The sequence below is a fragment of the Eleutherodactylus coqui genome, chromosome 13 (assembly GCF_035609145.1).
Source record: "Eleutherodactylus coqui strain aEleCoq1 chromosome 13, aEleCoq1.hap1, whole genome shotgun sequence".
Classification (NCBI taxonomy): Eukaryota; Metazoa; Chordata; class Amphibia; order Anura; family Eleutherodactylidae; genus Eleutherodactylus; species Eleutherodactylus coqui.
In genome coordinates this window covers 4651750-4675276 of record NC_089849.1, presented here as the reverse complement: position 1 = coordinate 4675276, position 23527 = coordinate 4651750, and the positions used below count along the sequence as shown (strand labels likewise).

At 44.5% G+C, this 23527-nt stretch overlaps 1 protein-coding gene across 5 annotated transcripts in view; it reads left to right on the top strand.

The window, feature by feature from the left end:
- The window catches only part of NFATC2 (nuclear factor of activated T cells 2), a 134691-nt gene that overhangs the window by 73585 nt on the left and 37579 nt on the right, over positions 1-23527 (top strand). For all 5 annotated transcript variants that reach the window (XM_066587597.1, XM_066587596.1, XM_066587595.1 and 2 more), the window contains exons 4-6: positions 8278-8480; positions 12057-12229; positions 14719-14859. In XM_066587597.1, the coding sequence (XP_066443694.1) occupies positions 8278-8480; positions 12057-12229; positions 14719-14859 (517 nt within the window). The remainder of the gene's footprint in view (positions 1-8277; positions 8481-12056; positions 12230-14718; positions 14860-23527) is intronic.

Sequence of the window (23527 nt, the reverse complement as noted above, 5' to 3'; positions counted from 1 at the left end):
TCTATTGAGATCCTCTGTGGCCTTTGGGTTAAGGCTTCCTGCTGAGGCTATAAGGGGCTGCAGTGCTGAGTGTCACTGACGGGGCCTCCCACGTGGCTGGATCTTCTGTGGTAGCTCCATAAAACCACAGCGCTCAGCTCAGCAATTCATGACCTAACTGTGTATTGCTGTAGGGTCTCTGTGGGAGTCCCATCTCCCCCTTCTACAATGTGCGAGGATGCTGGAATACACGTAGGAAACCCATGTGAACACGGGGTTAATAACTTCCCATGAATGTAGTGCTATAATAGCGCTGCGAAATAAAGATTATTATTATTATTAAGATCATTATAAAACTGAGTCCTTGGTGCTTATAATCGCACTAAACACATACCGTATTATCTGAGGAAGGTGCACAGCGTGGAAGTGTCTTCCTCTTGTAAACTTCCCCATCAGCATTCTCTTCAGTTGTCTTAATGAGTCTTTCAGCTCATAGACAAATGTGGAAATCTCATGTTTGATACGCCAGGAAAGCTCCCGGCATCTACGTCAGGCATTTTCATAGGCCCACTTTGGCTTGATTAAGACCAAAAATTGACCTTTAGTCTCCGCCGGGCCAGTATGCATTGGTTTACCACTTTTTTTAAATTTCTTTTTTAAAGCACACTATAGCATAGTGTTCTAGATTATTCAATGCAGAGGCATCCAGTAAAGAAATAAATAAAAGCTTCACTTTGATAGTCTACGGGTACTGGTGAACAATCCCTTTAGTTCCCTATTATCTGCATTATAGTATGGCTGTTGGATGGATGCATGGCTCGGATATGCAGTGTGAATGCATCCGTAATACAATGCAGGGTCTCTTGATCTCCGGGATGCGGTCCTTGCAGACTCGATAAGCCTGCACACACCCAGCAGTGTAAATACCAAGTCCCTGTTATACCAGAGAGAATATTCACTGTGAAGGGGGAGTGCAGACACAAAGCCAGCCTGTAGGAAGACACTGGACTTCTGATCGGCGGCCAACGTGGGGCTCGTATATGTTGTCAGGGCCGCAGTCCATTAACTTTCTGTCACGACTGACATGCTCCCCTTATCTCAGTGTGAAAGGAGGGGCACACTTCATTTACTGATCAAATCTCAACTGCATTTGCTTCTAGTTCCTCTTTGATAAAACCTGCAGATAGTCAGGAGTAAGAATTGCGCAAGTTATTTGTATAATCCCGATGACGTCACCAGATATTTACATGAATTTTTTTGGAGTTGAAGAATATTCTGCTTTTCAGCTGCTTCTTTCGGCATTATTTCACTAGTTGTGGGTGCAGAGAATAAATAAAAGAACATCTGTCACCTGAAGGATGCCACCATGTATCCGAGACATCTGCTGAAATACGTGTCACACCGGCTGTTGCAGAATTCTGGAAACGTCCATGTTATTCCTATTGCATCTCTCCGTTCTCACTACCCTCCAGGACCTGACTGTTGGGAGTTATCTAGTATTACGGCTCAGACATAATTGCTTGAATGAGACTGAGCTGCAGTACCAGACATGGCCTGTGGACAACAGTGGCGGGGGCTTAAAAAAAAAAAAAAAATAGTCCTTCCATTCTAATCTCAAAAAGAGTTTGATATACACAATTTTTAAGCCAAACCCAAAAGTAGATTCAAAAGCAATCAGTGTGGATCATTCTACCAGGAGTAAATAATGCAGCGTGCTGAGCTGTTTTGCTCTAACATTTATGACAGTCTAAACCGAAAGGCCGATCAGAAATGTTAAGTGATCTTGAGGCTAACTTCACACTGGCGAGTGCAATTTGGAGCCGTGCATCCTGCCCCCATATCGCGCTCGCCATCCATGTGAAATCCCCATGAATGCAAGACGTTTTCATGTCAAACAGCCTCGCATCACCTTGTGGATGCAGGGATTCCCCGTTGTAGCTGCGGCAGAGGATTGCTGAGTTTCTCCCTTTGCTTTCAATGGGGCCAGCGATGCCGCCGCCGGCCCCATTGAAATCAATGGACGCTGCGATGCAAGAGCACACAGAAGATAGAACATGCCGCGAATTGTTTCCTGCATCGCAGTGTGGTGCCATGCAGGAAAGTATCACTCATGTGTATGACCACATTCAAAAGAATGGGGTTCATATTTGCGTGTGAATATCTCACGATTTTATCTCCCGCATAAAGCCACCCATTGGAGAACAGTCATATGTTGCTGTAATGCTGCCGATCTTTCACAGTACAATTGACTGCAGAAAATATGCAGAATTTTACAGTACTTTAAAGAAATCACTTTCACATGTGGCGGAAGCAATCTGCAGTGCAAATTAACCGGGGAGCAGATTTTCAATCTTCAAAATGTCAATTTATGCTGCACATTTTCAGTGGATAGCGCCTCTTTAAGTCATAGAACGGTAGAGTTTGAAGGGTCCTCTGTTACATCCCTGCATACCGTGGGAACAACAACCTACACAGACGCAACCCAAATAAAGGCTGCAAAGAAGAAAGGAGAGTAAGGGATGTGCATACAAACAGCAACAGATGCCAAAATACTTACCACAACACCCAGACAGGTGGAAATATCTAATAAGTTAATACGCATGAGGTATTGGTTCGTATTTAGGCCAGAACACGTAAGCTTACAAGCCCACGTCAAGGGTCCTTGTTGTCTCATGAGTCTCTGCTCTAACAAGACAACTAAAACCCGAAAAAAGAGTCCTGCCTACAAGCGGGGCAATCGTCCAAATAGGGAAGGGCCCTCGCTGGAACCTAGCGGCCTGGCTCGCAATAGATAACAAGCAGGAGCACAAGACAAGTGGAAAAACAACATACACACTGAGCAGGACAGTCCACATCTAATGTCTGAACACCTGCAGACACTGAGCACGTCACTGTTCACACCAACAAACCGACAGAAACCCACTCAGAACCCCAGTGCGTGGAAGTGTACTGCTGGAAAACCATAGATCTACAGGTCCCAGATCACAACGTGACAACCTCCAGAGTCATCGGGTCTAACCCCCTGCTCAATGCAGGATCACCAAATAAAAATACCAACGACGACATGTCCGTCCGTGCGTGAGTGAGTGACTTACATACTCCAACCCTGATCACATGACTGTGATCAAGGTCCTTCATCCCCAGTATAAGAGTTACATGTTTTGGGTTGGGTGATTAACAGTGATTGGTTGTTTGGGTTAGCTGATTCACAGTGATTGGTTGTTTGGGTTGAATCGAGCAGACGTATTGTGGAATATATATATATATATATAATATGCGCGTAGGGGGTTTGTAGTCCGCCTTTAATCTGCGCTAGGATGCAGGACCTGTGATGACCTCACCGTCATAAGAGGCGGAGCATGTAACTCCCTCACTGGGGATCAAGGACCTTTGATGATATTACCGTCATGTGATCAGGGGCGGAGCATGTAAGTCATTTACTCAGGATGAGTGTCACCGTCATGTGATTAGGGGCGGAGCTGTGCAGCTTCTGATCTCTGTTGTATGGGATGAAAAATCTATTAAGCAGTGCTGTGTGGCACATTGCGCCACCAAAAAACACTAGTACTATAATTTCCTAATAATTACTAATCATCCCAGACAGATGTCTGTCCGGCCTCTGAAGACTTCCATTGAAGGAGAACTCCCCACCTCCTGTGGCAACCTGTTCCACTCATTGATCCCCTCACTGTCTAATATCTAATCTGTGTCTCCTCCCTTTCAGTTTCATCCCATTGCTTCTAGTCTTTCCTTGTGCAGATGAGAATAGGGCTGATCCCTCTGCAGTGTGACAGCCCTTCAGATATTTGTAGACAGCTATTAAGTCTCCTCTTAGCCTTCTCTTCTGCTAAACATTCCCAGATCCTCACCAGCCTCGGCGGCTCCATTGAGAACAATGGGCGATATTGCAGCTTTTTTGTATTGCTGCGAGGCTTAAAGTGAACACATCACAAATGAGAATAAAACCATTGAAAATCATTGGTTTCATAATCATGTGTTTTCACTCACCCTTGCATCGCTAGAAAACCGCTAGTGGGTAAGAGCCCTTATGTACCACCCCTGTTGCAGCAGGAGGCGGCTATCTGTAATAGCTGTGCTATCCACCTGACGCAGGTTTACATCCTGTAGCGTTAAGGGGTTAACAAACTTCCATAAAAAGCCTATGTATGAAACCTCCCCTAAAAGGGTTTCCTGAAACCAGAATGAAAAACCATCAGGAAAGGTTGTCCCCTCACGTGCTTGTGGCATTAGTTTTACAATCCTGTTTTTAGCCACAAGGCTTGTAGAAGTAAAACACTGGGTTTCGGCACGTTTGACACTGAAGAAATGCATCGCGAAATCGGGCCCCTCCTTCTGTCACTCCAATTGATAGATTCTCTCTTAATCATTCCATAATGGGTGAGGAGGTGGAGAAAGCTATCCAAAAACTTGGGGAAGCCCCAGAGCCAGATGGCCTTTCATTTGTGTTACAAAAATGTGCAATCCTTCTCTCTCCACATGTAGTCATTATTGTACCTCCCTCCTTCACAGCCACCGGCGCCCCCTGGATTTCTAGATGCTCTGATTACTGTCATTCCCAAACCCAATAAAGATCTCACACAATCGTATAATTATCGCCCAATTTCTCTTTTTAGTATAGATGCCAGGATATTTACCTCTATAATGGCTCGATGGTTTGCCTTTATAGCTTGATCCATAGCAACCAAGTTGGATTTATTGCGGGTCGCCAAGCACCAGCCAATCTTCTTAAGGTGTTATACTCTGGACTAACACCTCTACATCTATTTCCTTACTAGGCTTACACATTGAATACGCTTTCGGTAGCATTTGTGGGTATATGTTTGCTGTTCTCTGCAAAATTGATCTTTCTGGCCCTTTCTTCACATTCTCTATAGCCCAATGTCCACGGGCAGATTTAATTTGCAGAATTCGTGCGTGAGATCTGTAAATCAAGCCGCCCATAGGGAAGCATTGGGCGTCCGCACTTTATTTAACTCCTGTGGATTTGTTTTTATTTGCGGATGCCATGCGCAGATAATAAATCGCAGCATGCTCCATTATACCACGGATCATACACGGATGTACTGCATTCATCTCTATGGGAACTTACGATCCGCAGTGCATCCGCAAAAACATTCGCAGATTTCAAGATTAAAATCAATCAGGGAGGTGGGGGGAAGGCTGGGAGGTGAGGTTGCAGATTTTTTCCGTGCGGATGATCCACAGTGCAGCCACGTACATCAGTGTGGAAAAAACGCAATCTCCTGCAAGGAATAAAAAAATCTATTTAATGATGACTCGCAGTGCCTCCGTTGCGGAAATCCGCATGAAAAATCCATGCGTGCCGTGGGCATGTGGCCTGACTCCTTCATGCCTCTCCACTCTCCAGGTGCTTGTCGTAAGCTCCCTTGTACTGCCCCTAGACCTTTCCTCATCAGGAGCGGTAGATGCCCCTTGTCACCAGCTAATCCTAATGGAGCCTCTAGTGGCTAAGAAAAGGCAGACGTCTGATATTACTGCAGTTTCCATAGGCACTAAAATGTATAAGACAAGTCTTTTCGCTGAGGACTTATTACTTACCCTGACAGAACCCCTTCCTCCCTGCCTAAATTTCCCCAGCCTCCGGGTTTAAAATAAGTCCTAACAAAATCTGTTATTTTGTAACACTACTAGGTCCACTCAGAAGCTCATTATAGATCATTTTGGTTTTCAGTCTCCATCTTCCATACTTGGGGCTCTTTCACACGGGTGTCTGCGTTTTTACATTCGCCCGCCAGCAATGTAAAAGGGCGCATAAATCTAACATTTTGGCACCTGTTCAGACGGCCCGAGCCCGGTGCATATACGCCGAGCCTGGCATGCCGTTGAGTGGGGGAAGACAGTTTAGCTCTGCTAAACTTCCTGGAGGTTTGGGGTTTGTATGGAGGGTGATCGGGGGTCCATCCTGCCCCATACAATGTGGGTGTTGGCTGTCTCTTATAGACAGCATTACATTATACCGCGATCTGACAGGCAATGGCATTACATCATACTGCAAGAGCAATCAAACCTATTGGGACTGAGAAACGTTTTAATTATTTTAAAAAAATAATAAAAGTTTTAAAAAAAAATTGCCATATTTATAATAAAATCTAAATTAAAAAACCAAAGCAATATTCAGTATCGCTGCGTCCAAAAAAGTTCAATCCATCAAAATAACATTATTTACACCGCACAGTGAACGTCGTCAGAAAAAAACAAACAACGTCAATATTGCCCTTTTTTGGTCACCCTGTATGCAAAAAAGTGCCTCGTTTTTTTGAGTGGAGTTTGTTCTGCTTTTGGACGTTTAGCGCTTCTCACCGATGCCGCAGCTGAAAATGAAAGTAAAATGCAGCAAAGTGCCGCAATTTAAATCACGGCGCTTTGCCACGTTTGTGTGAGGGAGGCCTAAAACTAATACTTTGTTGTTGTACCCTTGTCTTTATGGCAGCATTCAGTGTTTTTGGGTCGGTGTCTATCAGCACGGCACATCCTAACTTGACAATCTTTGCCCGCTCTTCCTTACAAAAGCTCCAATTCGGTCAGACTGCGAGGGCATCTGGTGTGTAGCGCCCTCTTCGGGTCACCCACAGATCTTCACTGGGATTCAGGTCTGGGCTCTGGTTGGGCCATTCCAAACTGTGATCTTCCTTGGGTGAAGCCGTTCTCTTGGTGATTTGTCCGTCTGCTTTTGGTCGTGGTTTTGCTGAAAGTTGAAACTCATCTTCAGCCGAGGCCTGAAGGTTTTGGTCCACAATGGACTGATATTTGGGACTGTCCATAATTCCCCTCCCCCCTGACTACAGCCCCAGCTCCAGCAGCAGAACAGCCCCCACATAATGCTGCCCCCACCATCTTCACTGTAGTGTTGGCTTTACAGCAAACATCCCTTCTGGACTTCTGGCCAACAAGTTCCCCCTCCGTCTCATCAGACAGAACATGTCCCCCAGAGACTTCTGGCTCATAGGATGGAGGTTTTGGTAAAACATGTCCGGGTTTGGATATGAAAGATACGGGACATGGTTGTCACGTGACTACTAGAGATGAGCGAGCATGCTCAGTAAAGGGTAAAGGCAGATACTCGAGCGAGCATCGCTCTTCTCGAGTAACTGCCTACTCGTCCAAGCAAATGCGGGGGGGGGGAGAGATCTCTCTCACTCCCCCCCCCCCCCCCCCCCGGATTTGTTTGGACGAGTAGGCAGTTACTCGAGAAGAGCGATGCTCGCTCGAGTATCTGCCTTTCCCGAGCGTGCTCGCTCATCTCTAGTGACTACACAACCAGGACTTGCCAGAAACTTCTGCAGCTCCTTTAATGTTCCTTTTGGTCTCTTGGCCGCGTCCTGCACCAATGTTGTTCTGGTCTTTCCATCAGTTTCTCAGGGCCGTCCAGTTCTTTGTGATGTCACTGTTGGACCACATTTATTCCCCTTCTTGCTGACTGTCTCCCCTGTGCCCCATGGTACATGTAACGTCTTGGAGATGTTTTGGCCCCCTTCTACTGACTGACACCTTCCAACAATCAGACCTCTTTGCTGTCTGTAAGATCTTTACCGACCAACTAAGGCCTCCTGCACATTGCTAAATCCGGATTCCACCTCCGGATACTGCAGCAAATCCAGCCCATAGCTATGAGAAAATGCGAGTTCCTGCCCACGAGCGGAAATCGATTTGCGATTTTTCGCTCTTGGGGGATAAATCGCAGCATGCTGCTATTTTGTGCGGGCTGCGCGCGGCCGGCTTCTATTAAAATCAATGTAAGCCATTCGTCCCCCGGCCATTCTGCAATCCTCATTGCAGAATGGCCACAGGAGCCGCGTTATCACCATAGTGACGGAGCGGCTTCCCCTGTACTGCGCATGTACCGTCCGGCACTCCGGCCAGCACATTCACAGCAGAGGAGAAGATGCCAGACAGGTAAGCTGGGGGCATGGGGGCGATCCCTTGCTGCAGGAATCCCGCATGCAGAGTCCGACCCGCCCGTGTGCAGGCGGCCTAAGAAAACGTCAGGAAAATCCTCCTAGAAGAGCCGAATGGCTGATTCTGAACACAACCACATCCCCAAATATAAGAGGGGGTGTGAACACTTATGCAAACACATGAGTTAAGCTTTGTTATTCTTATTTATTTTCAGTGCTTTGTACAGATAACGGGTCACATGGAGGGGGTAATTAGGAAATGATGGCATTAACAGGGGTGTGGAGACTTTTTATATCTTTGTGTATATCTATCATCACACATGTTTTTATATTTAATACAATTCATTCACTATTTCTACAGCTTCATGGCTACATGGAAAACAAACCTCTGGGACTCCAGATCTTCATTGGGACAGCGGATGAACGGATTCTCAAGCCGCACGCTTTCTACCAGGTCCATCGTATTACAGGAAAAACCGTTACCACCACCAGCTATGAAAAAATCATCGGCAACACCAAAGTCCTGGAGATCCCGCTGGAGCCAAAGAACAACATGAGAGCAACGTAAGCGCCAACGCTCTGGTGTAGGATGTGTGTGATTATAGCAAACTGGGGTATATTTAACGTTAATAGGCTCGTCTTTCACCACTGAAGGCCGTGATGGACGTCCCCTTTACCCCTCTAGGCAGGAGGGTCATATCATTTGTACGTGTGAATGTTCTCCTTAGTAACTCATCAGGCATTGCGCTTATTGCCAAGGCGTGGGTGTATTTTCTCACAGAATTAAAAGCTGTCCATAAAATCATGGTTAAAAACAGCGTGAATAGGCGTCCTTCCAGTTGTCTCGGCCAATAGCAAATTAAGATGTAATGTAACCCTTTAAACAAAAGTAAACCATCTAGTAATGGAATGTAGGAAACGCACAAGGATTTTAATAAGCAATGATCCATACAGCAGTCAGCCATAATATTAAAACCAGGTGAAGTGAATAGAATTGATTTTTCTTGTGACAATGGTGCCTGTCCAGGCGGTGGTGGGGGATTTATTAGGCACTGAGTGACCAGTCAGTTCTTCAATTTGATTTGTTGGCAAAACAAAGAAGTGTGCGGATATGACAAGGGGTAGATTGAGAAGTAGATGCCGGAGTCGGAGTATCTTCTGGCCTTCGGTCTTTTGGGGTGTTCCCAGTATGTAGCTGCCAAAAGTGCTCCAAGAAAGAGGCAACTGATGGCAGGATCATGGGCACCAAAGACTCGATGTGCATGAGGAGTGAAGGCCGCCCTTCTGGTCCAATCGCACAGAGGAGATGATAGTAAGACAAATTACTGATAAGGTTCCTGCTGATAATGATAGGTGTCGGATCACACAGGAGACTGCAACTTGCTGCATGTGGGGCGGCATAGCCACAGGCCAGTTAGGGTGCCCATGCTGACCGCTGTCCACCACCAAAGATGTCCACAATGACCATGTGAGCATCAAAACTAGACCATGGAGCAGTGGAAGAAGACAGCCTGGTCTGATTAAATCACATTTTACATCATATGTTTGACCAGGTGCATCACTTACCCGGGGAGGAGATGGCACCAGGATGGGAAGAAGACAAGCCGGTGGGGCCGTGTGATGATCTGTTGGGTCCTGGCATCATGTGGATGTGACACGTACCACCTCCCTAACATTGTATAGCCATGTTTTACCTTAATGACAGCAGGATTCCCTAATGATAGCGCCCTCAGCAGGATGATGCGGCCGGCCATACTGCTGAAGCAGCTCAGCTACAGGACAGGGACATCTCCTCCAGGCGAGAGAAACAACTCCTTGGAGGCCTCGCAGGTCTCAGAGGAACCAACACAATGTTAGGCAGGGGGTTGTAATGTTCTGCCTGATCTCTCTGTGTATCTATTTGTCCTGTTCTGGTGGATTTTTGCAATTTAAAGTCTTACCTTTTTTTGATTTCGTTTTAAAGAAATTTAATTTTAATATTCCAGAGGTAACTTAAATTTTTGTTAAGTAGTTTTTGCTGGAACCAAGGGAGTACCCTTGACTGACAGCAGTTGGCAGGAAAGTCTTGTGCACTTCATCATATTACACAGCCCCCATTGCAGTCAGCTGGTGTCCTGGGGCTGCCAGGATAGGAGCCTTCTTTGTAGCATCTCTCCACATTGTCTTATAGACTGGCGTCTTTAGCTGGGTACCCTCTTTTATCTTCTCAGTACGGTGTACTGTCCCAAACGAGGAAAACGAACGGTAACATTTTATAGTGTTCCTTCCTAACAAGTGACTTTTCACTAATGCAAAATATGTTGCGCAAAATGTTTATTTAAAACTGGTATTATTGACAATGCTGTAACTTGTGTGCCCCAGAATAGGGTACAAGAATGAGATATATTTAAAGCCTCATGTCCACTTGTACTGAATCCCGCAGCAGAATCCGTGCCTGCCTGCCGACATATAGAGGCCAAGACCGTTTTTTACCTCTCTGGCACGGCGGGAGCGTCGGGCAACGTGCCCGCGTATGTGCAGTGCTTTCTTTTGGTTTTTGTTTTTTTTTGTTTTCAAATAATTTTTATTAGATTTTATAGCAAGCAAGAGCATATACATAAAACTTCACATGCAAGTAGAATTATGTACTTTGTTACAAATTTTTTCATTAATGAGCATGTCAAAATTTTACTTTTTATACAGCGTTGTATACTTTAGGTGTGATGAGTTGCTCTTTGAATTCAAGCAATAGGCGAGAAAGATCAACAAAACAGTTTTTAAAACATGTCAAAACTTATTTTTTAACTCGAATTGCTGCCATTTATTCCAAGTGCTATTAAATTTGGGAAGACAGTTATTGAATTTTGCATATATCTTTTCATAACAATAATGGTCTGAAACTGCGCCCAAGAGGTCCTCCATTGAGGGTGGATGGGTTTCTCTCCATTTTTTTGCTATGATGTTTTTAGCGGTTAGCAGAAAGTGGCATATCAATTTTCTTTTCTTTATTGGGATTACTTGGCAGTCAATGAGGAGGAGCGCTAGCTGAGGTGAAGACTGCAGGCGTATGCCAGTAATGGATTGGATGGTGTTAAATACTTCTTCCCAATATCTATGAATTTGGGGGCACTCCCAGAACAAGTGGTATAGGGTACCTTCCTGTCCGCAGTTTCTCCAACATGAGTTAGAATGCGTCGGAAAAAAATCTTGCCATTTTTGAGGGCGTGTAGTACCAGTTGGTTAGTACTTTATAATGGGTTTGGAGAATCTTGGCTGAAAGCGTAGCCTTGTTGGCCCATTCAAAGGCTTTCAGCCATTTGGGGAGCGGTATGTTTTCTCTTAATTATAATTAAAATCCGCCTGTGGACATTAGGCCTGACACTGGATGTAAAAAAAATGATGGGTTAGTGATATACGGGAAAGGTCAGTCATTAAAGTAACCTTTCAGGCCTGGACAAACAAAAATGGCCGAACCGCTGCTCTGACTACCCAATGCACATTGTGCATTAGTATGCATCATAGTCTTAAGACCCTACAATCTGCCTTGATTAATGGTCCATTTACACACAAAGATGATCGCTCAAAATTCTGCAGAAACTGACAGTTTTGAGCGATCATTTTGCATAGGTACTAATGGGCTAATCAGCCCCTTAATAGCTAACGAGCTTCATCTGCATGTTTTCAGAGAACAGCGGGTGGTCTGTTCTCTAAATACATCACTTTTGTTCTGCGGGCAGCAGGCTGCATACAATGCTATTTGCGCTGCCCGTGGAGAACTCGGCATGCTGTCCGTCTTATCAGGGACATCGGCTTTTATGGTGAGCTGAACTCAGCGATAGACGAAGAGTGCATGGTATGGGCACAATGGGCACACATTTACATGCAATGGCTCTCGCTCAAAAGCCGTTGTTTGGACGAATTTGGAGCAATAATCGTTGCCTGTAAATCAGCCTTATTATGTATTGCCCATTTGAGCAGCCCAGTAGGAGCAGTGTGTAGTGTCTTAGGCAACCAATGCATACTAATGAATAGTTTACATCAGGTAGTCGGAGAAGCGGCCAGGCCATTTATGATTGTCTATGAATATGGGACTGGGGACCTATAGAAGACTAGCTTAGCTAGTAATGTAATGTACTCTGTCCTTATCTTCTCTGGTTACAGAATTGATTGTGCGGGGATACTGAAACTAAAAAATGCTGACATTGAGCTGAGGAAAGGGGAGACTGACATCGGGAGGAAGAACACTCGAGTCCGCCTAGTCTTCCGAGTGCACATCCCAGAAGCCAGCGGTCGGATTGTCTCTCTGCAGGTAGCATCCAACCCTGTAGAGTGCTGTAAGTATCTTCCACATTACTCTTATTTACCATCATTTATGTTAGATCTCTCCTGTAGAAATTTCATTTTTAGCTTTTATGCAGTTGCAGTTGGCAGCATTGCTAGGTTAGAAATATAGACTTGGAGAATACAAGGGCACGGTAGCAGTCATAGCCTATATGCCAAATACACATTGGAGCTGATCGTGTACTACAATGTAGGTGCACCCATACATATAAATGCAATAACTGAGAGGCAATTAAACATTTTAGAAGAAAAAGTTACATTTTTATGCAAATATTAAACTATTTTGCTCATTCGGTTGACTGTATCTCTGTGCAGCTTGTGACTGAGTAATGACCGGGTTTATTGAGCTGATCTGTCACAATGCCAGTGCAGCCTTCTGTGGTCGCTTAGTTGCCATCGAATTATGCACACACTCCCACAACTTATCCTTGGTCTAATTACCCACAAGCGACTCCCTTCTTGTTTGGTAAGGGGTGAGATAAGCATCAGCAAAAGAAGAGTCAGAGCAGCTTTGTCTGCTGTACAAGTGAGAACATGATTTCATTAAGCCCAAATGCTGCTGAGCTTTAGTAGGTGCAGGTATTGCTCAAAAACTAAAATGCATTAGTCATATATGCTTCTCGTTCAAATTGAAGTCGTAGGATTTCCCCTTCTTAATGGTCTCTGCTTTGTTTCTGAGAAGTCTCTTTCATTGACTGGATGCAGTATTTGTTCCTGCTGGAGAATTACCCAAATGCTTGATAGGTTTTAAATTTTAGCACAAATGTGCAGATGTTTAAGCGTTGATTTCTGCCACGTATTTGCATTAGTCCAGACACGGATTGCACAAAGATAAGTCTCAACTCAGTGGGGCGAATCTGCATCCTGAAAACCCAAGGCCGATTTGCATCAAATCCACAGCATGTGTGTGTATATATGCAGTTATCATAAGGGTGTGTTCACACGTAGTGTGGAAGCCGTGACTTCTCCCTGCAGAATTTATAGTACAAGCCATGTGCATGAGATTTTAAAATACCTCAGAATCTTCAGCAAAATTGACATTCTGTGAGAATTTTAATTCCTAGCATATCAGTTTATACTGTGGATTTTCTGCTTGGATTTCACCTCTTCCAGCAAGTCCTAAAATCCACGTCAGAATACACATGCAGATTTTGATGTGGACCTGCGCCAGAATCTGCAGCCGTTTTTTTTTTGATACACAGATTCTGCTGTGTGTGAACATCCCTTAAATCCGTAGGGCATTTAAGACAAGTAACAGAGATACACAGGCGTAGTGTAGACGGTCATATATTTTACAGCAGCTTCACATGGGCGTATTGCAAAATACACTCGCTCCTGCGCAACTTTTTTTGCACAGTGAACGAGGCTACTTTATGCGCATGCCTATGCACAATACTGTGTGTAATTGCGCAGTCACACATAGTTCACATGGGCTGGAGAATCACCCTCACCCTGATTCAAATGGCTATAAAGCCAAAGGAGGTGCCTGTGTGCGCGGGTTTGCACAACCTATTGCGTATACCCGCATGTGTATATGTGCGCGTTTACACACCTTCCATAGATCTCTATGGAGCTCTTTGGTCCGCAAATAAAACAAGTCCTGTTGTTTTGCACCTGCGAGAACTGTGGGCGCAAAAAAAAAAAGAAATGAGAATGAATCTATGAAAATCAATGGGTTCTATTCCCTGCGTATTGCGCACATGATTTTTCTGCGCTCAAAAGCATGCGCAAATATGCCCGTGTGAATAAGCCCTTAGTTTGTAAAGTTGGACTTCACAGTACACACTGACAATAATGTATTAGAAATATGCCTTACATACAGTTCCCTAATATTATACAAAGTCCAACAAATACTGAAGGTATCATATTGGACGTTGGCCCTGATGTTAAACTATTTGTCTGCATTGTGGTTGTGATCTAGTAAAGCTCCGGCCCCATCTGTGTAGTCAGCGCAGTGCTCCAGCGAGTGTCAGGAGGGTTGTGTGATCGCAGTCTGGCAGGACGCACCAATATCATCTCTCAGGAAAACCTTGGCTGCAGCCATGAATTTTTATTGCCTGAGAAGTGGGTCTGTATTGGCAACTGATTGACTTGGAAGACTTGTTGTTTTTTTGCAGCATCAGCCCACAAAGTGTCTACTTAATGAAACACAGACACACACTTTTGGGGTCTACTTAAATATTTGAACATTTGGGGTTTTCCTTCTGCATGTGGTTTTCGGTTAGATAATCCACATGAGCCATTCATTGGTCCTCAGAAAAAGAAAACAAAAATAGCTCACTTTGGTCTGTACATTCTGCAGATATAGCAGCTTTGTACAGAGTGAGTGACCTTGTAAACTATGGCTCCACTACTGGTGATTAGAATGGTTTGGTCCTTAAATACTGTAAGAGTGATTGTAGCAACCTGTAATGTACTGCTTGAATTGGATGCGATAATACGCATGCAGTGTTTTTCAAAGATGGCTTTTTTTCCCCTATAGCTCAGCGATCAGCTCATGAACTCCCTCTAGTGGAGAGGCAGGATATTGACAGCTGTCTTGTGTATGGAGGGCAGCAGATGATTCTGACTGGACAGAATTTTACAGCTGAATCCAAAGTTGTATTCACAGAGAAGACGTCTGGTAAGAAATTGATTGCTTCCCATTATTTTCATAGTGTCATTTTATATTGTGCCATGATATACGCAGATTATAATCTCATCTGTCCATGCTACTACCAGGGCTTGCCATCTAATTGTCCAGTCAGAGCAGAACCGCGCATTAAAGCCAATTCTGTAGAACATCAGTTGGCATCTCCCTATATTGGAAGAACATCCGAGGTAACTAGAGAACCCAGAGGAAACCCTTAACAGCACAATGATAACATCCAGATGTTGCCGGGGATATATTTCAGTCCAGGTCCTCTACTAAGGCTTCTTTTACGCAGTGCAAACTGCAAGATCGGTGCTCTTTTGTCTGGCCTTTGCTCAGACCGATTCAGGATGTGTGAGGGACAAACAGTCATATGATCATTTGTCAATGCTGTTTCATCGCTGTTGGCAGCACATTTCCCTTTTGCACATTTAGATATGCCGCCAGCGATGATTATTTTAGTGCCGCATGAAAGACGCGATCACCTGACGAATGAGTGTTTGCTGAGTCGTCAGGTGATCGGCAGCACCTTCACGTAGCCTAATAATTAGAAAAACAGATATTCTTGCCCGATCGTCGGGCGGTGAAAAAGCCCTTAAGTTCTTTTGTTGCAAAATGTTATGCAATATTCTGTTACCAGTGTTTAGATGCCAATATATGGTACTGTGTCATCTCATGCAGCCAACAAGTACCGTGATCCTTAACCCCGAAACAGTCTGTCTACAGATGGGATCGCTCTTCCTATTAGGGGTGTCTGTGATTTTGCTGACATGACCTAATTTGCATATTTTTTCCATGAAGTATTTCCTGAAAATAAGTCTACGTAGACCCGCTAAGTTTCTTCATTGAAAACCAGTCCCCACCCCCTTCCCCAAGTTGACTTTTTTTTTCTAGAACTTTACCAGAACTAATACCTTCCTGTAGATGATCATTGCTTGATCTATCTATGCAGCCCTTAAAGGGGTTAAAACTTAAGGGTTATTTCCCCTTTATAAAGTGATAGCATGTAACTAGAATGTGCCATCACTTTATGATTGGCAAAGGTCCAACTTCTGGGACCCCTGGTACTGTAGTGTTCTTGGGAATGAAGAGGCTGCAAATTGGTTCAGTGTCCATTTGTGGATGAAACTGCAGAACTACTTCACTCACATGAATAGGACTAACTGCAGTTCTCTGCACAGCGTTTGGGCAGGAGTCCTTCATTCTCAGCATCGGTGAAAGTCGCAGAGGTCGGACTCCCACTGATCATAAACTGATGGCATATCCTAGTGATTTGCCATCACTTTAAAGATGGGGATACCCCTTTATGTTATACATATTATATGTTATATTCTCATTTTAGCATGCAGATACTAGTTAAAGGGGTTGTGCCAACATGTCCAAACCCTCCCAGATTGTGGGGCCATGGGCAAATGATTTTTGGGGGGTTCACTTTCGGCACCTTTGGCTGATTTTCCCAGGAAATGCCACAGCCATAGTGGTTACTACTGTTGGTGAGCGGTCTGCGATTCATGTCCTATGAAGAGCAGTTAAAGGATCTGGGAATGTTTAGCTTGCAGAAGAAAAGGCTGAGGTGAGACTTAATAGCTGTCTACAAATATCTGAAGGGCTGTCACAGTGCAGAGGGATCAGCCCTATTCTCATCTGCACAAGGAAAGACTAGAAGCAATGGGATGAACCTGAAAGGGAGGAGACACAGATTAGATATTAGACAGTGAGGGGGATCAATGAGTGGAACAGGTTGCCACAGAAGGTGGGGAGTTCTCCTTCAATGGAAGTGTTCAAACAAAGGCTGGACAGACATCTGTCTGGGGTGATTTAGTGAATTCTGCACTGAGCAGGGAGTTGGACCCGATGACCCTGAAGGACCCTTCCAACTCTACCATTCTAGAGTGTGTAAGGCCGAAAAAAGACACATGTCCATCCAGTTCAACCTATTATCCCCCAATGTTGATCAAGAGAAAGGCAAAAAAAAAACGTGAGGTAGAACCCAATTTTCCCCAATTCCTTCCAGACTCCAATCTGGCAGCTCAGAATAATCCCTAAATCCACAACCCTTCTAAAGTTATTTCTTTCCTCTAGATGTAGAGAGCGCCTGCTTGTTACCGTAACAGTCCTGGGTATAATAGATGATGGGAGAGATCTCTGTACTGACCCCTGATATATTATACATAGTTATTAGAGCGCCCCCTTGTTACAGTCCTGGGTATAATAGATGATGGGAGAGATCTCTGTACTGACCCCTGATATATTCTACATAGTTATTAGAGCGCCCCCTTGTTACAGTCCTGGGTATAATAGATGATGGGAGAGATCTCTATTGTGCCTGATGTATCTATACATAGTTATGAGAGCACTCTCTTATCACGGTCCTGGGTGTGATGAATGATGAGAGAGATCTCTGTACTGATCCCTGATATAGTTATACATAGTTATTAGAGCGCCCCCTTGTTACAGTCTTAGGTATAAATAGGTGATGGGAGAGATCTCTGTACTGACCTCTGATATATCTATACATAGTTATTAGAGCGCCCCCTTGTTACAGTCCTGGGTATAATAGATGATGGGAGAGATCTCTGTACTGACCCCTGATATATCTATACATAGTTATTAGAGCGCCCCCGTGTTACAGTCCTGGGTATAATAGATGATGGTAGAGATCTCTGTATGGACCCCTGATATATCTATATATGGTTATTAGAGCGCCTCCTTGTTACAGTCCTGGGTATAATAGATGATGGGAGAGATCTCTGTACTGACCCCTGATATATCAATACATAGCTATTAGAGCGCCTCCTTGTTACAGTCCTGGGTATAATAGATGATGGGAGAGATCTCTGTACTGACCCCTGATATATCTATACATAGTTATTAGAGCGCCCCCTTGTTACAGTCCTGGGTATAATAGATGATGGGAGAGATCTCTGTACTGACCCCTGATATATCTATACATAGTTATTAGAGCGCCCCCTTGTTACAGTCCTGGGTATAATAGATGATGGGAGAGATCTCTGTACTGACCCCTGATATATTATACATAGTTATTAGAGCGCCCCCTTGTTACAGTCTTAGGTATAAATAGATGATGGGAGAGATCTCTGTACGGACCTCTCAGACGTCTTTTTTTCTAAACTAAATAACCCCATGTTTGATAACCTCTCTAGTTATTGTAGTCCGCCCATCCACTTATTACTTTAGTTGTCCCCTTTATACCCGCTCAAACTCTAATATATCCTTCTTGAGTACCGGTGCCCAAACCTGTCCACAATACTCCATGTGTTTTCTGACCAGTGACTTGTAAAGAGGTATAACAATGTTCTCGTCATGCGCCCCTAGACCTCCTCTGATGCCCTCATGATGCTATTTATAATAATCTTGATTTGTATAGCGCCAACTTATTCTGCAGCGCTTTCAAAGCACGGGAAAATGCAAACAATACAACAATTACATGTGGTATTCAAATTAATTGGGAACAAATTGGGTGGGGATGATACAGGAGGTACAGGGGCCGGAGATGTACACGATAGGTGAAGTGGAAAGTGTTGGGCACCATAGGGAGTGGCATGTTTTGGGGTTGAGGATTAGATCAGCATTTCATATGCTGCTTTTGAAGAGGTGCTTTTTTAAGGTGTATCTGAAGCTCCGTGCGTCTGCAATTGTCCGGGTGTTTTGGGGTAGAGCGTTCTAGAGGACCGGTGCTGCTCTGGAGACAAGCCTGTGAGGCTCGTTATTTACCTTGGCAGCAGCTGCCTGACACTGGTTGCTCCAGTTAAGCTTACCGTTGACTAAAATTTCCAAGTTCTTTTCCATGTCCGTGTCTCCCACACATGGAAATGTAGTATTCTAGTACGGCTATTCACATGAATGGCCATCTTGTAATACCTGAATGGCAGGAAGTCCGCCAGTCTGGGATTCGGTTTTAGTCTGTGCCCAACCTGTGTCCGTGCGTACCTGTAAATCTGTACTGCAGATGGTCCGTACGGCTCGCTGTAGGACATGCGCCGTACAGATTTTTTTTAAAAATCCCTGCTTTTCCTGCGTCATCGCTAGGTGATGACGCCGAATCCGCAACCTTTCAGCAATGTCAATTGCAGAAGGGCCGTGGGTCGGACAGCTTCCATTGAAGCGAAATCCGCGCAAAAATAGAGCATGCTGCGATTTTTTTTTTTTTTTTCTGTGAGCGGACATGCAAAACCTCTTTTTGTTTTAATGTGTGTGGAATGGTGCAGATCGTCCGTGCGGGTTACGATCGCAATTCAAACTCACTCGTGTGAGACCGGCCTTACTCAGCAGCTTTTTGTTCTAAGTCTTAGATTGGGTCCCCGGAGGCAGCCTTCACTCTGTCATGTTCATATGCCCTAGTAGAACGTCCAGGCACAACCCCTTGAAGCACATGGAGATTGCAAGGTCTGTGATTTGCAGTGCCTGATACTTGCTTTCACTCGTTGCATAAATCTCCATAATACAGAAAGCTGTTTTAACTCTGATGTCATTGGGATATCCCAAAGAAACATTGCAAAACAGGAAAAATCGAATGGCTGCTGATTGAGAAACAGAGTTGCTGCAAGCCAGTTACCATGGCAGTAAGAAACGCAGGGAGATGGGTGGAATACTTTGCAAGGTTCCTTTGTGACACAGTCCTCTGGAATCTTACAGATGGTAAATCCTCATTAACGCAGGAATCCACCATTCACTCCAGCCATCCTGGCAGCCTCCACTGTACGGGGGCGCACATGGCAGAGAGCCGATACTTGATTGTTCTGCTCTGAATCCTAATGGTTTTTTGTAAACTCTTTGGGAAAAAAAAGTTTCTGAAAGCAAAAACCGTCACCTGTTGAGGCCTCTGACTTTATAACAGTCTGGCGTAGCAGGAGAAATTCCCTCTTCTCCTTGTGAGTCAGAAGCTCCATGTGGCTCATTTTACTGCATGTCTGTTCCCAGTACTCTGGAGTAAAGTGTGAATCTGTGTGGTGTTCACATCATGCGTGTGACGTGACGGTACGTGCTCCAGCTGTTCAGAGGCTTCTTATAATACTGCTGGTATGATGTGCCCAGAAATCACTAGATTAGCAGTGGACCATCGACCTGCTGATTTTTCCTATCTTTGCTATTTATCTTTCGGTGGACTTGCATAGTAATTACATGGTAATTTCTTTATATGTGTTAAGCCACACCTCTAACCAGACACTTTTATAGTGTGACGCAAATTGATTGCGTAGCCACGCAGTGAGAATGATCCTATTAGTGCCCACACACACAGTGTGATGCCTCTTTAGTGACCGATCATACACAACAGAGATGCCCTTTAGTGTACCCACAGAAAAAATGACCCTCATAGGGCCCACTTATTGTCCCTACCACAATGGAAATGCCCTCTTGCACTCCCCACAGCAGTCTTATGCACCCCCCACAATAGAAATATGCTCTTGCAGAGTCCCCGCAACAGTAGAGGTACCTTCTTAGTGCTTCCACACAGAAAAAGTGCCCCTAATAATGCCCACTCAGTGCCTCAACAACAATAAAAATGCCCTCTTGGAGTTGCCACAACAGTCTGATACACCCCACACAATAGATATGTCTTTTTAGTATCCATAGAGCCCAACTGCAACAGACATGCTCTCATAGAGACAGTACAGGTGCTCTTTTAGTGCTCCCTCACAGAATATTCCCCTAGTGATGCCCCTTTAGTGCCTCAACAACAGAGATGCCCTCTTGGAGCTCGTGAGCAGCGTGGTGTGTCCCACATAAGCCACCACACAAAGTGCCTCCTGCATTGCTCCCCACTTCTAATGAGAGCCATTATAGTTATACCGATGCAATCAGCTCTTTGATTCATGATAGATAATGGCTTTTTCGTTGATTATTTGGTTCGCACCCTGCGCCATATTACATTGCTGTGAGAAGGTTATTCCCGCGAAGTGCTGTAACAGTGGATGCAGTGATGGTGCGGGCTCAGGAGCTGCAGCCGCACATCACTTGTGGGTGCCAGCTATTTTATACAGCTGGTAATCCTGCACAAATAGCCAGGATTGGAGGCAATGCCGATCTCGGATGTTTAGCTCTTTAGATGCTGCGGTCAATGCTTACCTTGACATCTAACTGGTTAACAGAGGAAGGAAGGGAGCTGCTCCTGTCATCCCATTAGTCCCCTGCAATGCCATAACAGTGAGGAAGGGAGTGCTGTGGCAACCATATGCTGCAATACAAAAGTACTCCAGTGTATTATAGTGGAGAAGATTGCAGGTAAAATCCCTGTAGTGACACAGAATAAAAGTAATATCAAGTGAAGGGAGTTCGTTATTTATCTACTTGGTGAACATTGTTTATAGCGAAATTGTTTTTTGTTTATTTCTCCCCCCAAAATCCTAATAAAGAGAAGTTGTATGTGCACCAAACGACTCCAATGAAAGCCACAGCTCATCCCACAAACCGCAAGCTACATCTATGGAGTGTAGCCGCACCGACCAATAAATCATTCCCCAAGATAAACGTTTTTTTATTGTGGAAAAAGACAAAAAAGAACAATCCTGCAAAAATCAAGCCCTCTTATGACTGCCCACCAAAGAATAAAGTTGCTGTATTTTCAGACTAAAATACGCATTTTTTAGCAAGAAAAAATCTTGCTAAAAAGTGTGTGTCTTTTTGTTTGATGTCAGGAGGGTGCAGCAGCACCAGACCCCTCTTACCGATTCTATAATCGGGCACAGTGCTTGTGCTCTGTATATAATCATTAGGACACCCAGGAAGTGCTTAATCTTTCCCCTTAGCTGCAGTCCAGCTGATTCACAGGCTCTGAACTCTCATCCCTCCTCGTAATGCAGATGCCGGTGGGGAAGAGGCCAGGGTTTGGAGTCTGTGATCAATGGTGGCCAGACTGGAGCTATGGAGGGAGATGAAGTACTTCCTGATTGGGTTACTACCTGGCCAGAGGTATTGAGGGCCACTATGACTACTGGGACCACTAGGGGCTGCTATACAACCGAAGACCACTATTACTACTGGGAGCACTAAGGGCCACTATTACTGGGGGCAACTACTAATATTGGGACCACTGGGGGCCACTGTTACTACTGGGGGCATGATTGCTATAGGGGTCACTAAGAATGGGCACAATTACTATTGGGGCTGCTGCTGCTATCCAAGTCCATGTAAAACTAAACCTTCAACTTCCTTAGCCAACCAGGCAAGTTTTAATTCAAGTGAAATATTTTTAACCAGTTTTCTGTTGTCTGAACTTGGGTGCGTCTTAAGTTATGTTTAGATGTAACAATTATTCAAAGAAAATGTTCAAATGAGTGAAAGTAATCGTTTAAACGTGAGCCAAAAATCGACCGATATTGGTCATTTTGTGTTGGTCATTTGGTTTCAGCTGGCATAAAAATCATCGTCTCCTGCACTTATCGTTGCGTTTAAACACTGCCGCTCAGCGCTCACGTAAGAATGACGAGAAGTGAAAGATTCTCAGCAATGATCTGCCCGTGTGAACGAGTTAGCGGTGATGTCTCTCGCTCGTTCACTTGTTCAAATGAGAATCGGCTCGTTAAAAAGGGGCATAATAGTCCGAAAAATACTGTATATCTGCTGAAGTGTGAAGGGCATTGTCGTGTCGTTGGGTACCAAACTAGGCCGTGCCATTTAGCAGTTAATGATTGATTTGTGGGAAGTCATGTGATGACCTTTTAGCTCTCGTGTACGCTGATATACAATAAAACCGCTGACCAAGCGATTGCATTGATGGAGCCGTGCGATTTTATAATCAGACATTTTTTCTCTTGTCTGATGATCTGATATTTCGCACCTGCCACGTCCCCTGCGGCTTTTCTGCACTCCGGATTGTTGCTAGACCACATTATCGAGCCCACACGATGATTCATATGACAGCAAATCGAGATGCAGAGACCAGATTATTAAGAAAACAGGAAACGGGAAAATGCAGGAAATGAGCGCAGTTGACACTTTTGCTGAAATTCTTTCTGAGAATCCAGTTGTTACTTTCATGTGTGTTTAGACACTTTTTTAAGCCGCACTGAATTGGTGTTTTGTGACTGTTGTAATTAGCAATAAACCGATAAAGAAATATTCCAGGCAGCAGTATGGAGAGAATCTCGCTACCCCTCAGTCGTGGCGCCCCGATCTGGTGGGCCGGCAGCATTTATTCCAGAATCTCTATCCCCCGCGCTCATAGCAGACCTTAGGGCGGCTTCACAGGGACGTATTTGTACGCGCAACAAGCATGATTTCAATGGGCTCATACTCTTTTGGTTTTGCGTGCGCCCTCCACGTGCACGAAAAAGAACACATCATGCTTTATTTTAGTGCACATAGAGGTCAATAGAGGGGTGCGTAACTGTGCACCCAAATCATGGGTAATTGCGTATTACACTGCACAATTTCCTAGGGAAAAGAACACATCTGCAACTAATTAGGCTAAATAGCCTTTAAAGTGGGGCACAGCAATACAGAAAGTACAGTAAAAGGCATAAAAAGGGTTTAAATACATTGCACTAATACGTGCATTTTTGCATATACTCCCGTGTGAAGCCGCCCTTAAAGCAGTGTTTCCCAACTCCAGTCCTTAGGGAACCCAAGAGGTTGTGTTTTCTGGATTTTTTCAGTATTACACAGGTGATTTAATTGTCGGTGCCTGAGATATTGCAAC